The sequence below is a fragment of the Delphinapterus leucas genome, chromosome 8, assembly GCF_059928025.1.
Source record: "Delphinapterus leucas isolate spDelLeu-1000000601 "Yukka" chromosome 8, BTC_Dleu_Yukka2, whole genome shotgun sequence".
NCBI lineage: Eukaryota > Metazoa > Chordata > Mammalia > Artiodactyla > Monodontidae > Delphinapterus > Delphinapterus leucas.
Window position 1 is genome coordinate 57161551 of NC_143136.1, and position 14744 is coordinate 57176294.

Genomic DNA, 14744 nt, shown 5'->3' on the forward strand with positions numbered 1-14744 from the left:
CCTAAGTGGACGTGGACTTAAGCAGGAAGCACGCAGCACCCTCTGGAGCAGGCCATTTGTATCCCTTGAAAAAGCTCCGATGACCTTGGATGTTTTTGATTAAAGTACTTCTGTTGCCACGTGTCAGCAAAAGTCATATTCTTTCTAGAAAAAGTCAGTGGGCTCCAACTTTTCTGGAGGTAACCATAGCAGCAGCCAGGGTCCATTAAAATGTTTTCTCTCTTCCCCTGTTCACCACCAGATGCTCGAGGATTCAGCAAACACTGGGGAAGCAGAGGACAGAGGTTTGGTCGTGAAATAGCAACACCTTCTGCACAGAAGAATAATTAAACAATATTTTTAATTATACAGGAAAATCAAGCGCGTTGTTGGACCCTCCCAAGCTAGAGCACTTTACACTGGTCTGTATGTGTGGAACTGAACAGAGCTTGCTCAATTCTGAAATATTCTGAGAAATTACTTCAATTGTCAATTTTCCTCTACCCAAATAAAGGCGGAGCTTTTTGACCCTCCTTTTCAGCTGAGGGAAGGAGGGCTGGGAAAAGACTCTGCATTTTTTTAAAAAGCAGCCATATTTGCACTTCTCCCCACTGTGCAGCCTGTAAGCCATGTGCTGGGCTTTGTGGAATCTCACAAAATGGGAGCCCCTGAACTGACTTTTCTCTAGGAACCATTGAGACCCACACCCTCTTTTGTGTGTTTCTGGTCCACGCAAACAGAGAACCTAAATCACTTCGGACTCTTGGTTTTTTCATCCAGTGTTAACATTGGAGGGTCCGATCTTTCTGTAAACGGTTTACAAACCTCTCTAAGCAGACTCTATAAGCAGTCCAGAGCACCAGAGTGTCGGCTGTTTGCAAAGGGTTCTCTGAAGGTTTATGCAAATTGCTGCAGCAAAAATGTTGGTTTGCTTATTGCGGCAAACCCTTGGATGTTTTCAGATTTGAGCCAATTAGAAGGGCATCTCCTGCACTCGTCATTGCGAGTTGTCTGCATGAAACACTGTGATGGGGGTTTCTAGCCACTGGAAGAAAGAAGGTGGTGAGTGTGTGTGATTTGTAATTCCACAAGCCCTTTATTTGGAGACAAATCTATGCTTTTCCTAGCTACAAAAGGAAGCATATATACCTACATTTATTACCAACACTTTCTACACATGACTAATCTACGTATATGTACAAATACACCAAATATATACCAAAAATACCAAATTTGTAAATGTACAAATACGCTCAAATGTACTAATTATGCAACAGCCTTTTTCCTTACATGAGCTACGAGTTTACCATGGGTCAGGGGGCCGATGGGGCCAGAAGGTACAACACTTTCAGAGGAGCACAAAGTGGAGAGGAAATAAGAACATTTTTACCTCCCTTCCTTCACTGATTTCCACATATATCCATGCACCAGGTCCCATACCATACAGAGAGTCTTGCCCATATCGATGGCTCTAAAAATGATTTGGGGGGAGCATTGTTGTGTAGGAGAGAGCGAATTTTGCTAATAGAGGAGTCCCTTAAATGGAGGGCAGCTGGAGCTCAGCCAGCACCAGTCTCTAGCCAGCTTACTCCCACCCTCTCCCCAGCCAGGCTGTTCCCTAGCCATGCTTTCAGGCACTTGGTATACTTGCTCTAAACCAGTCAACAGCAGAGTCTCAGGCAACACACAGAGCAAAATGTTTCCAAATGCAGCATTCACGTTTGCAGCTGTCTCCTCTCGTGCACCACCCTTGATTTAAAATTGTCTTTCCTGGCTCAGGTCAGCGAATGCCACAGCCATGGCCTCTTCCCTGGATAGAAAGCCAGGTGGTGCTTCGCCTCTTGCCGAACCAGTGCCAACATCTTCCTGGTCCTTGAAACAGCAGGCAGACAGCTCACCAATGCCTGAGGGGGTGATACAGGCCTAAAACTATAGGATTCCAGTTTCTTACCTGTGCAATAAAAGCCACTCTGGAAATTAAAATGTACCTCTTTAAAAATATACAGGCATCTAGAAAAAGAAGAGAATTCTTCAATGCCTACCTGATAAAGGTGCTTTCCCTTTTGGGGAGAGAAATGTTAGCTTACTTGAATTTCTCCTCTTCCCTCCCGCCCCTCTTCCCCCTCCTCTTCCCTCATAAAATGGCAGCTGTAGGAGCAGCCTCAAATAGAAAATGGGTATCTTGTTAATAACAGATCCCAAACCCCAGCATCAGCACCAGCTCAGTGGAATAAGCTGTGGTGTAACCTGGACTCTGGGTTGTTCCCCACTGGACCTATGACTCCAGTCCTTTGCGAAGTTCAAAGCTTTCCAAGTATCTTATCAAGGTTATTTAGAGCAAGATGAAGCTGGGATAGCCTAGCCAGCCCTCTCTGGAATGAAAGAGAGGCCCCCCTCCTTGCACTGATTTATTTATTTTTACAGCAAGGGTGCACATACCCCCCCCTTTTAAAAAATCAAGTAGACGCTTTAGCAGGATGTTGCCTTCACGTGAGCCCAGGCGATTGTTCCTGACTCAGGAAAAGGGTTATTAACGGCGCTCAAAGACACTAGCTCTAGAAAAAGATTCATTTCTTTTATTAAAGAGCTAGCTATGTTCTGCAGCGGTTGTTTACACTCGGATTTTTCTGCGTTTGCTCTCAAGGATTGTTTCAAATAGGTGAAGCCAACCTGGAGAACAGCAGAGGACGTACCAACCGACATCTGAGACGTGCACAGCAAGTTGGCTCACAATGGGCGTGCAAACAGAGCGAAGGGAATACAAATAAATATGGCACCTCCTCAAAAAAACGGAATCACAGCGGCGGCCACAGCACAGAGACCTAGCAATTTCAGGCAATACCAAGCACAGTTCAAAACGAAAGCAAGTTCAGAAACAAGAGGCGTTCCACAAGGCGACTTGCCAAAGTAAAAAGTATATGAGTGAAAACGTTATAATTGGCTTTTCAAGTATTCATTCACTCTAGATGATTAAATTGCCATAATTTGTATAAACTATAGAAAATGATTAAATGTCAACTTTGACATTGTCCTGAAACTTCTGTCACTGGCCCAACATTTTCCCCAAGTTTAAGGAAGCTGCAGAGCCAGGACTACACATTACACTCTTCAGCTAACATGTGCTTTTTGAATATTTGGCCCAGACTTTTTCCCAGAGATATTACATTTACAAAATACTCAAAGAAGCCTTTTAGGAGTAAACAAAAGGCACCCGAACCATTCATTATAAAAGTAGAAAGAAAAAATATAAATAATACATTTTAATCAAATAATATAAAGTAAATATTCTGCAGGCATAATTTTTTTAAAAAAATTAATAGACTTCTTTTAATTTACTCACCATAAAGAAAAAATTTTAAATGTTCAAGTGCACTTGTTTGATTAATAAAGCATTTTATATTCAATTATTTAGTGCTAAACATTAGGAAGTTTACGTTGTTGAGGCAAAATCACCAGCTCAGCCATTAAAAACTACCATTATAAAAATATAGCTACAAGGTCAGAATCAAATTACTCTTACATAGGACAGCTCAAGGGCTGTTCCCGTACGACACTAGAAACTTTTTTTAAACACCCAAATCCCTCTCAAAGCGCAGAAACCTCAAGAGCAGTGACATGAAGGTAGCTTGAAATACAGGTAAAGTCCTTTCCAACAAAGAAAATAGGTGGTGTTCACCAGCATATGCTGGTCATTAGTTTCAATAATCTGCAGTAAAATTTTAAAGGTGGAAGTTAATTTGTCGGGCCTTCGGCTCGGTCTTCCTCCAGCTCTTGGGCTTCCTTTTTGGTTTCCCCATCCTTCACCTCCTGTCGGGAAACCGGGAATTTGTCCTTGTTGTTCTCCTTTTTCCATTTCATTCTCCTGTTCTGGAACCAGATTTTTACCTGTCTCTCGGTGAGGGCCAAGGCGTGGGAAACCTCGATTCTTCTCTTCCTGGTCAGATAAGGGTTAAAAAGGAATTCCTTTTCCAGCTCTAGGGTTTGGAATCGACTGTAGGTTTGTCTTCCTCTTCGTCTACCAGGAGCTGCTGATTAAAACAAACAGAAAAAAAAAGGAAAATAAATGTTTTAAAAATGTAATGGTGCATCTGCAGGTTGCTGAAGGTTTCTGGAACGGGTCTAAGGAGTGAAATATACACAACTCTCCTTAGGTCTGATAGATATATAGGATGGGCAGTCAAGAGGGGCAGAGAGAACGTCTTCGCAATTATTCTGTCCCCATCGTCTTTACATGGTTTCCACTTAAAATAAAAAAGTTTATCTTACTTTATAAGAGTCACTGTAAGCTACACAAAAAGGAAAAGGAGAGGGAGAGGAAAAGGGAGTTTTAAAGCTAGAACGTGACATGAAAGCAGATTTCTCCCCCTCTGCCCGCTTAAAAAAAAAAAAAAAGCATCCCAACCTTGTGGTCTCATCCAGGGAAACATTTGAGAAGGAGACGAGCTCTGATTTAAGTGGTCTGGGTCCTCGCCAATATTACCACTGGACGATTTACAGTCAGGATATTGTACCAGCTCGGCCTCTTGCTGGGTCGTAAAAATCGGCTGTCTCTGTAAGTTATCGTATCCGTAAAACTTCGCGGGCTCCCGGTGACAGGCAATCCCGCCGCAGGGGGGAGGCGGCGGCGGCGGAGGCGGGGCGGCCTGGTAGGCTGCGGCCGGGCTGCCCCCTCCGGGGTGGAAGTACTCCTGGCCGGGACCGGGGCCGCCCCCACCACCGCAAGCCGGCCCGGCAGGCGGCGGCGACGGGTGCGGGTGCGGGTGCGCGTGCGCCTGCGGGGGCGCGTGCGGGAAGCCGGCGGCGCTGTTGCCATAGAGCTGCAAGGCGGCGGCTGCGGCGGCGGCGGCGTGGCGGCCGCCGACCTCTGGCGCGAAGTGACAGTCGTAGTAAGTGGGATTGATGGCCTCGCCCGCCGCCTTGTACTTGGAGTACAGCGGGTTCACGAAGTACGAGCTCATCGGGGCGGCGGCGGCCGGGGGCCGAGGAAGGGCGGCCCCGGGCGGGCGGGCGGCGCGGAGCAGGCAGGGAACGCGCCTCAGCGCGACCGCACTGCCGCGGGGGCCTCTGGGGCGGCTGCTGGCGCCGCTGGGGCCGCCGGGCTACGTTGCTGCTGCCACCCGCCCGCCCTCGCGTCGCCTCTGAGGCCGGGTAGCCGCGGGCCCTCGGCTAATGCGCGCTCATGCTCCGCTCTCGCGCCCGCCGCCTCTACCTCGCGCCGCCTCCCTGGCGGGTCGCGGGGCCTCACCCAGTCCCCGCGTTCCACCGCCCGCCCGGCCTCTCCCGGCGCGCGCCGGCTCGGCCTCAATAAAATTGCCGACGCCCCGGGTGACCTGCCCCGCTGCCTCCAGTGTTTCCTCTCAGGCACCAGGCGGCCCTGCAGGAGCGCACCGCACAAGAAAAAAAGTACGCCCGGCCCACGGGGACACTCTTTGGCTTCGGTTTACAAACCCCCGCTCTGGAGGGAAAAGGAAAAAAACACCCTCTGCCCGCCGCCACCTCTCACCTCGCCCCCCCCGCAGCCCCCTCCCACCGCTCTCGCCGCCGCTGCCGAGGCTGCCACCCCGGTGCGCCCCGGCGAGGCATTTTCGCACCAAGCCACTGCTCAGAGACGGAGCGAGATGGACGCGAGATAACCGCGCGGAGGGATCCGTGCGGAGGCGACACTGTTGCACACGATGGACGCGTCACAGTGGCTGGGAGATGCCTCCGCCGGCCTTAAAGGGGGCCCATAAAGCCGCAGTGCCAAGGGCTCGCCGTGCCCCCGGGGGCCGAGGGAATGCGAGCCACGGCCGGCGGGGCGGGGGCGCAGCAGAGCCTTACACTTGGCGGGGAGGGAGGCAGGGAGGACACTCCCAGGAGGCTGTGGAGCAAATGACTCCCTCCCCGGTCCCCTGTAGCAGCCCTTCAGAGGCTGGCTGTGGCTTTTGCGCCTTTGGACACGCGGGCGCAGCCCAGGGAACGAGGGAAAGCCGTGTAGAAGATCCGGACCGAACATTTGCGTTAGGTCCTATCCAAGTAATTTGATTAAAGGCCACAAGGGTGACCCCCAATACCTTGCATTATCAAAGCGAATCTAAGCCCTTCTTTTCCAGCCGAGCGGGCCTTGTGGAAATGAGATGTACATTTACCCTTGAAGCACTGCACGCCTGGCTGAGGCTCCCAGGTTAATTGATATTTAATGGAAATCATGCCCATGAATATAGTTTCCATCATTTCACCCTCGATAGACGTCAGTACCAGGCGCAGGGGGGAGGCTGAAGAATGTGGCGGGGCGGGGGGGGGGGAACATTAGCATTGCTGAGGGAGTAAATAGAAAAGCAGACAGAAATGTTCCAAGGCGGGAAGGGAGGACTCACGCTGAGGTGGGTGGTATTTCCTCGGGCGAGACGCACGACTCCCGGGTCTCAGCCCCTGCGCGGAGCGGACCTGGGCAGGCGGTGGCCCCGGGCGGAGCACGGGGGACCGACGCCCGCGAGTCCCCGCAAGGAGCCTCCGGGCCGGCGTTCGGATCGCGCCGGTTCCAAGCAGCTGCAGGCGGCGCGCGTCTTCTGACGATTCTAGTTCATCCAACAAGCCGCTGAAGTTACCGCCGAGAGCGGGTGCCGGGCTCAGCTTTAAAAGTTACCGATCTTTCCAAAAGAAAAAAAAAGAAAAAGCTCGCTCTAGCTTATGAGCGATGAGGAAGAGGAACGTCCCGTGTCATGTGGGGAAATCGAGTGTGAATCGGCAAAATATTCCTGATTTTAGAAACTCGCTTTGAAGCCGCTTGGCGTTACACCACCGTTCACCTTCTCTTCTCCACATCTCCCACTCCCCCCTCCCGTTTTCATGTCCAATAAATGTAATAGGTCTCTACATTTGAGTGCGTTTTCCTTTGCCTATTCTGCCTTTTTCGTGGGTTCTTTGGGTGACCCTTTTCCTTGGGATGATCCATTGTTGTTGAGGGCGACAGGCCCACCGGCCTTGGGAACCGACCTCAGAAACACTCCCGAGCCCACCGAGGAAGCTCCAGCTAAAGCTAAAACACACCTCCCCGGCTTTTCACGCCAAATGCGAACGTCTAGAACCCCCAGACGGCTCCCAAAGGTGCAGCAGGCGAGTGATTTCAACTACCCCTCTCTCCTTGTGGGGTGGCCCAGCTTGTGAGTGAGCTCCTGAGGTCAGTCCGAGTGGACTGAATATCATATTTTGCAAATGGAGAAAATAAGGTCGAGATGGAAAGGCATAACAAGATAACGTTTAAGACTCAATTGTTTCTACAGGGAATAGCTGAAAATGGTTAAGGTAAACGGATTTCTAATGAATCAAATAATAAAGGCATGCTTTGTTTAACTTTTAAATTAGCAGGGAGTGCAAGGAGGCTTTTGTTGGAGGCATGGTGACGGGTAAGGGTTTCTTGTTGTTGTTTTCTGCCAGTTATCGCCAGGTAAAATTTCCTTTAAATCCGAAGGCGAACGAACCGATTCTGACAGTTAACGATTTGTACTCCAACCTTGCAAGTACCCAATTAAAAGAGTATTATTTTCAATAAAGCCTTGGAGTGCAATTGTGCCCTTTTATTTCACTGGCGTGTGTGCGTGTGCGTGTTTAAACCCTCGATAGTGGGTTTTGGAATGGAATGGGGGGAAAAGAAGAACAAGCCTAGATCTCAATAATACAAGGCACCTTCTAGAACTTTGTGATTCCTGGGGCGGGAGGGCGGGGAGCGAAAAAGAAACACTACAGAATTCATTTCTATGCATTCTGGCCTAATTAAGAAAACATTATAACACAACATTTCCTCCTGGGACAAAACACTTAGTTTTTTGGGTTTTTTTTTTCCTTCAAGCATTCTGTTTATAATCTGAATGGGAACAGAGTGCGATTAACTTCGTAAATAAAGATGTATGCTTTTACACATTTCTGTTCTGATACAATGCATTGACTTACCATAACGTTTTATAGTTTCAGCTGTGCCGTAGTCCAAATTTTCTGAAATCCTAAGCCAAAATTTTATAAGTAACAAACCCTTCCGGAGAATTTAACAGTGCACATTGCTTCTTTTTGCTTAAATTTATCCTAATTTGGAATTTTAAATAAGATTTTAAGTATCTTTAATCAAAACCTTCCGCCGCAACTCCAGCTTTACTATCACAAAGTGGAGCAACGGCGCTCTCTAGTGGCCAAATGCCATCTCTGGCCGACGGAGCTTAACTTCTCTTTATTCGACACAAACCATTTCCAATCTTGTTCTTTAGTTTGACTGGGGCTTGGATCACTGACACTAATAATGCTTCATCCCTTTGTCGACGAGTCAAGTGCAGCAAACAGGGGCTCCTGAATGCCAAAGATATTTGGGCTCCCAAGAGCTTCCAGTAGTGTCTTTTTCAAAAGCTTCCAGCCCTTCTTTTGCCAGACACAGTAAGTCCCCATTCTGTAATCGCCCACAATTATAGGATGGGCTAGATTTTTAAAAACCACAACTTTCTGAATATCAACTGCAACAGGCCTGTTTTTTTCCCCAATGGAGCCAGGGACTTCAAAAACTAAGAAATTATAGAAGTTACATTTGTTAATTTTTTTCTTTTAAAGCCGTTACACTTAGCATTAAATCGTGAATATTTGCTTCTTTAACTTTGTAATTTTAATGCTTCAGGCCCATTTCACTGGACAATGGAGGGGGGGATAGAAGTCAAATTAAAAGCTTTTTGCCGTATCTCTGAATGGCTGTCTGAAAAGGCCCTGTTGGGCGGTGTTCACTGGAACTTCTATGCACAATAAATGAGACATTAAATTTATATCAAAAGTCACATAGTGAAGTGAATTGACTAAGCATTCCACTTGGTTTTTTTTTTTAAAAGCCAAGACTTCAATCAGTTTAGGTATTTCCTGAGAGGTTAATCTTTTTTTCTCATTTTCAAAAATTCTTTCCTCTAATTAAGCTGTAACAATTAATTTTTCTATAAGCAAATATGTATAATTTCCAACAATATTTCTGCTACGAGGTTTGCAGTTGAGGGCCAGATATTTTTGTGAAAGGTCATTTAAGTAACTGCATCTTTTCCCGCCGACCATGCGGCTGGGGGACGCTCGGCCTAAGTAAATGACCCAAGATCACTAACTCTCCCACCCCCAAATAACAGGCCTATTTTTCTCTTTTTTAAAGTACAAGCCAGAAGGCGGCCATAGTCAAATATTATTGAGAGCCACCCACCGGCTACTTCTAATACCCAACCCATTTAAAAATCAGAAATATATCGTCTCCTCCTTCCTACCGCCCTCCATTTTTATTCCCTAGGTGCTCACACCTCATCCGGGGGTCCCAAGCCCCTGCCTTCTTAGTCCAACAGAGTCCTGTTTACATTTTATTGTCCAGATTTTAAGACCCAGTTTTGTCTGCATTTTTCCTTTCCTCCCACAAACACAAACATCAAAATGAGATGGTTTCAAAGAGAAGCGCCGGGCTTGTCGTAAACTCATTACCTCCAGACGTCTCGCCGGCTCGATGGCTTTATGACACCTTGTCTCTTCCTGTTTTCAAAGAGCCCAAGGTATCGGGTTGGCCGCAGGGGCGGGGGTACGCAGCACCTTCTGCCGGATCTGGGCCTTGGGTTTCCCTCCCAGCCCCCCTCTGCTTTTCCTTCAAGTCCCCTCTTTCGGCCGGATCCCCCAAAACTCTGCCATCGCCCCCGCCTTCCGCCCAGCCCAGGCCGCCCGGCGCCTGCCTCTCCGGCCTGCAAAGGCTGGGCTGGGCCCGATCCTTCACTTACAATGACCTTCATTTTAGCCTCTGAACGCGGCCCTCAGAGGGCCGAGCTGGGGGCTAACAACACAGAAACTGGGTAGGGGGAGGGGCAGCGGGGTGGGGATAGCTGCGGAGGAGAGCCTTGACCATTTTGATCTGCTAAGGTCACTTTGGGGCTCCCGTGCGGAGGAGCGGAAGCTCACGGTCTACCCGGCTCAGCCCTCCCGGAGCCAGCCAGCCAGCCCCGCGGACCTGGAAGAGTTGCCCCAGAGTGCAGAACTGGCCTCTCCCTGGTTTGGAGACGGGGTGTCGATGGCTGCGACTCCATGAGCAGAGGGAGAGGTGGGGCTCGGTATGTCAAAGCCCCAGCGAGAGGGTGCCTGGCTTCTGGAGCCCGTGGGGCCGCTGGCACTGCTGCAAGGCTGACACTGGGCCCAGGGCACAGAGTTCGCAGAGGCACTGGAAGCAGGCTAGGCGGCCAAGGGAGGACGGCCAAGTGCCCCCAGGGGCCGGGCTCAAGGCTGGGTCTGCCCACCCAAAGGGAGACTCAGAGGCACATCAGAGAGACCTCTCAGGTGGAAGGGCCCCGGATTTTTAGCAGCGTCTCCTTCCCAGGGATAGGGGAAAAGTCCCATGAGGGTGACATTTTGCAGAGAGCCGGAGAAAGCAAGCACACAATGTTCAGGGCCAGCGTCTGGGCTCCATTTGATCAGGTCAGCATTTATTGGTAGGAAGCGGTAACATTTACAACTGGTCCTCAGGCAGGAGCCGGGAGGGCCTACACCCGCGGCCGCCCACTGGAGCCAAGTCCTCCCGGGGAGAGAGCGGCTCCTCCGGTGCCCTGAGAAGAAACCCCCGACCCACCGGAGGCCCTGGGCTCCTCTCTCGGCCTCATTCCAGGTCTCAGTGGAGGGCCCGCGGGCTCCCTGAGGAAAGTGGGCTTCCGTAACCGGTGGGCAACACGGCCCGGGCTCAGCCTAGGCCGGCTTCCTCATTGTCGTCGCTCTGCCTTCGCTGTCGGAAGTGGGGTGCGCTTGGCCCCTGCTTGAGCAGCGCTGGGGGCTAAACTACAGCACTTTTCAGAAACATAGGGACATTTACACAGGAGAGGGCTCCTCAAGCCGGCGTGCACTCACAAAATATAGCATTTCCTAAGGAACCAAAGGGACAGGAAATAGGGGAGTGGGATAGGGCAACACCCCAAAGCCACTTGGTTTCTCCAACACATAAGCGAGCAAATACAGTCCCCCAAATACCTCACAGAAACCAACCACACAGTCACTTCTACCTAAAAAAAAAAAAAAAGGCCGGGGGGGGGGGGAAATGTCCGAATCGCTGGAGAACTTCTGGAAATCAAGCACACACACACACACACACACACACACACACACACACACAAACCCTCTGCCACTGCAAAGCCGAGCGGTCCCACCGGCGCCGCGCCGGGTCAGTCTCCTTTGGGGCATTTCTCCTTGCTCATCTTTTTCATTTTCATCCTACGATTCTGGAACCAGATTTTGACCTGTCTCTCTGTGAGGTTCAGAATCCTTGCCACCTCATAGCGCCGGTCCCGGGTGAGGTACATGTTGAAGAGGAATTCCTTCTCCAGCTCAAGCGTCTGGTATTTGGTGTAGGGACAGCGCTTTTTCCGGGTGGAGCGAGCGTGGATCCAGTTTGCTGCGGGGTTGTCTATGAAGAGGGGTGTTTGGAGAAGGGGAGTGAGGGGCGGAGGGGAGGCAGGGAGAGACGACAGGGTGGGGGAGAGAGGTCGTTAAATTAATTTCACCAAGGATGGCTGCTTTTCACAACTTGGGGGGAATTATCATAAAAAGCCTTAATGCCCGCGCTCTGTTTACCGTACAAACCGCGCGCCCAGGGTAGGTGGTTATGGGAAGCTTTTTTATGGATGCGTGTTGCTCGCCTAGGCTAGGGTAGGCGTCTAGACGTTTTTATAGGTTAGTAAAACTATCAGTTTTGCACATTCAAGCCTTACAGGTTTCAGCAATAAATCAGAGGGCAATTTCTTTTGCACTTACTTGGGTCAAGTTGCTGCTGCGGCGGCTGCGGCTGCTGCTTCTCCTCCTCCTTCAGCGGGCAGCCCGGGCTCGGGTGGTCGCTGCGAGCCGAGGGCTCCGATGAGCCGCCTGCCCCGGACCCAGACCCGATCCCCGCCCCAGGCCCGGTTCCCCCAGCCACTGCTGCCGCCTTGTCCCGCAGGAACGAGTTGCACGAGAACTCGGGGCCGCCGCTCCCCTGGGACTCCCGGGCCGCGGAGCACTCAGTCCGTTTGGAGGAGGAAGACGAGGAAGTGGAGGAGGTGGAGGTGGAGGTGGTGGTGGCGGCGGTGGCGGCGGCCGGTGCCGCTCCATTTTCAGGCTTAATCCCGTAGTGGCGCCCGTTGGGTGGACCGCTGGGGCCAGGGCTGGGACCGGGGCCCGGGCCACCGTCGCCTCCGCCACCGCCCGCACCGCCCGGGAAGCCGGACAGCGGCTCCATCCAGGAGCGCATGTAGCGGCCGGGCTCGGAGGCGGCGGCGGCCAGGGGCGGCGGGGGCACGTATGGGTGGTAGAGGCCGCTCATCGCCGCCGCCGCTGGGGCCTGGGTGGGCACCGCGGACCACGAGGCGGAGAACACGGCCGATTTGGGGGCGAAACTACACGAGGCAAACTCGGCGGCGGCGGCGGCCGGGCTGTCGGCCACACCTGCGGGCCTGCCCTGCGCGCCAGGCCCTGGAGGTCCGAAGCGCGCGGCGAACACTTCGTCGCCCTCATGGCCTATGAGCGAGTCCACGTAGTAGTTGCTGAGGGTGCCACTGGAGGACATTTTGAGGCGCCGTGCGCTCCCACCCAAGGTTACACTGCCCGCCGCCGCGCCGCTCCCCGCCGGCGCCCGAGCCGCCGACTAGTTCGCAGGCTGCAGCCTCCACCATTGGTCGCGCGGCCCACGTGATCATATTTACCAATACCGGGAGTAAATCAGTCCGCTAAACTGGGGGCTGCTGTGATTTAAAAAAAAAAAAATCAACATAAGCGCGGCAATTAGAGCCCGCGGGTCCCGACCCGTGCGCCGGGCTCAGGCCGGCCTGACTCGTCCAGCCCGGAGGCGGCTGGGACCACACGCCCGATCGCGGCCGGAGGAGGCGCTGGGGACTATTTGTTCCCCACTTCTGGCCGCACTCGGTCTTGCAGTCCCGAGCTGGTGCTGCCTCCCCAGTGCCTGGGCTCCGAGCTACCGGCCGTGCGTCCTGGGCGCACCCAGCACTTGGCAGAGCCCAGAGTAGCCCGGGCAGGGAGGGAGCGCAGAGCCGGTGCGGCCCGAGACAGGACGGCCTTCGGAGGCGGCCCCCCTGGCGCCCGAGGGGAGTTCTTCTCCCCGTGCCTCTCTCCCGACCCAAACCCACCCCTCCCTACGCATACCCACACACACGCTCTCTCACAGCTTGTCGTGTTGTTTAAAACAGGTGGAAGACCTCTGTAATGATATTATGCCTTTCAATAAAAATTTTATGAGGTGTATTTGATTATAGATTAATGTGTCCCTAATAAAACGGACGGATGGAGCAGCTCGGAGGGCCCCCTCCCCCTACCACACTCACACACGCGCGCAGCCACACACACCCCCGACGTGAGGCTGAGCACACGCCGAGGCCCGAGGGGTGAGCTGGGGCGGCCTGGCCCGTGGGCTGGGCGTGGCGGCGGCCACCGCCCGGGCTCTGTCTGCCCTCGGAAGTGTCCGCAAGCTGGCAGTGGGCACCGCGCGGACAGTGGCGGCCAGGGTGCCTTGTCTTCTTCGGGACTTCTGGAAAGGTCCTGGAAGAGAACACGCCATCGGGCAGAACCCAGATTGTAGAGCAGGCCCGCTCCCACCCGCTGCCCCCTGCCCCCGACTCGCCTCAAAGAGGCCAGCATCTCCCTGGGCCAGGCCGATTCCCATGGTTCCCACTTAACGGCCTCTGAGCGGATTCCGGATACGTCTTTTAAATGGTTTGGTCCTTGGGCTACTCTCTTAGGAATTCTTTCTTTCTTTTTTTAAAGCCTCCAAAGGTAAGGCTGGGCAGCCTTGAATCTGAGGGAAATGCCCATTGTCACTCCCAAATCCATGGTACAGAGCCTCGGAAGCCCGGCTGGGAGCCGAGACAAAAGCAGCCGGGCCGCCGGCGGTGGAGAATATATTCCTCGCTCTACAAGTTGCCCAGCGCACCCTTGGAGGGCTCCCAGCCCACCTCGAGCACCGGAAAGGAAGGGGGGAAATGGCTATTTCTGGCCTAATCGATTGCCTTTGCCAATGGCTTTCTGATTTTATTCCAGAGGAGCTGCCTTTGCCTGTAGCACGGGTGTTCCTCCAAGACATGGCCCCCTGTCAACAACGAATGGTGCTCCCCACAACGCAGGGGGTAAACTGAGAAGCTAAAATTGCCCTCCTCTTCTGCCTAACCAATGGAGGTCTGGGCAAATCTATGCCAGTGTTCCCAACCTGGCACTGATGCACAGCCATCCCTCTTCCACCCTAGGAAATGGCTCCCCTAAAGGGTTCTGTCTTGGAACTGGGAAAGACTCTTCGTTTTCGGGAGGAAGTTTAAAACTCTGAATAAATACTGAGTCTCCCAAATACTCCTTGGATGAGGGTTTTAAGGCTCAGACCCCCTAAAAAAGGGGACAAATGAAAAGGACGTGTTTTGTGAAGCTGCTTGAATCTATCGGAGACCCTCTGAAACCACAGTACAACATGGGGTAACGAATTCTCTGTCAGATCATCCCCCCAAGGCCTCTCCTCTCTTCTCCCTGGCCAGACTAAAGTCTGGACCCTCTTGGGCTGAGGATCCTGCAATCTATCTATCTATCTATCTATACACACACACATAAACACACACACACACATACACACACACACACACGTGAAAGCTGGCTGGAGTTTTCTGAGCCATGGTGGTAGCTGGAACATTGGACTTCATGGGAAGTCATATTTATCTGTAAATTCTCTTTCGGTCACCCTTCGTATATTTTCTTGCCTCCCAGATACAATGGCTCCAACCAGCATTTTG

The 14744-nt window shown here is 52.2% G+C and overlaps 2 protein-coding genes across 3 annotated transcripts; both read right to left on the minus strand.

The window, feature by feature from the left end:
• Positions 1–1207: 1207 nt before the first annotated feature.
• Positions 1208–5602, minus strand: HOXD8 (homeobox D8). 2 transcript variants are annotated; one of them, XM_022570090.2, is made up of 2 exons: positions 4382–5602; positions 1208–4004 (listed from the first exon to the last, which is right to left on the minus strand). In XM_022570090.2, the coding sequence occupies exons 1-2, from the start codon at positions 4935–4937 to the stop codon at positions 3712–3714; spliced, it is 849 nt and encodes a 282-aa protein (XP_022425798.1). In that variant the 5' UTR covers positions 4938–5602; the 3' UTR covers positions 1208–3711. The 2 variants fall into 2 exon arrangements, with proteins under 2 accessions (XP_022425798.1, XP_022425797.1); XM_022570089.2 differs by having other exon boundaries at positions 1208–4007; positions 4382–5597.
• A 4457-nt stretch (positions 5603–10059) lies between these two features.
• On the minus strand, positions 10060–13821 carry HOXD9 (homeobox D9). The gene is made up of 2 exons (XM_022570087.3): positions 11740–13821; positions 10060–11392 (listed from the first exon to the last, which is right to left on the minus strand). Exons 1-2 carry the CDS (start codon positions 12524–12526, stop codon positions 11151–11153), a joined length of 1029 nt encoding a protein of 342 aa, XP_022425795.2. The 5' UTR covers positions 12527–13821; the 3' UTR covers positions 10060–11150.
• Positions 13822–14744: the final 923 nt, after the last annotated feature.

Excerpts from the sequence above, each read along its gene's own strand:
- HOXD9 (XM_022570087.3), bottom strand. The coding sequence starts at position 12,526 with ATGTCCTCCAGTGGCACCCTCAGCAACTACTACGTGGACTCGCTCATA. Across the intron at positions 11,393-11,739 it reads GCAGCAGCAACTTGACCCAA|ACAACCCCGCAGCAAACTGG; the intron begins GTAAGTGCAAAA and ends CCCTCTTCATAG.
- HOXD8 (XM_022570089.2), bottom strand. The coding sequence starts at position 4,937 with ATGAGCTCGTACTTCGTGAACCCGCTGTACTCCAAGTACAAGGCGGCG. Across the intron at positions 4,008-4,381 it reads TCCCTGGATGAGACCACAAG|CAGCTCCTGGTAGACGAAGA; the intron begins GTTGGGATGCTT and ends TGTTTTAATCAG.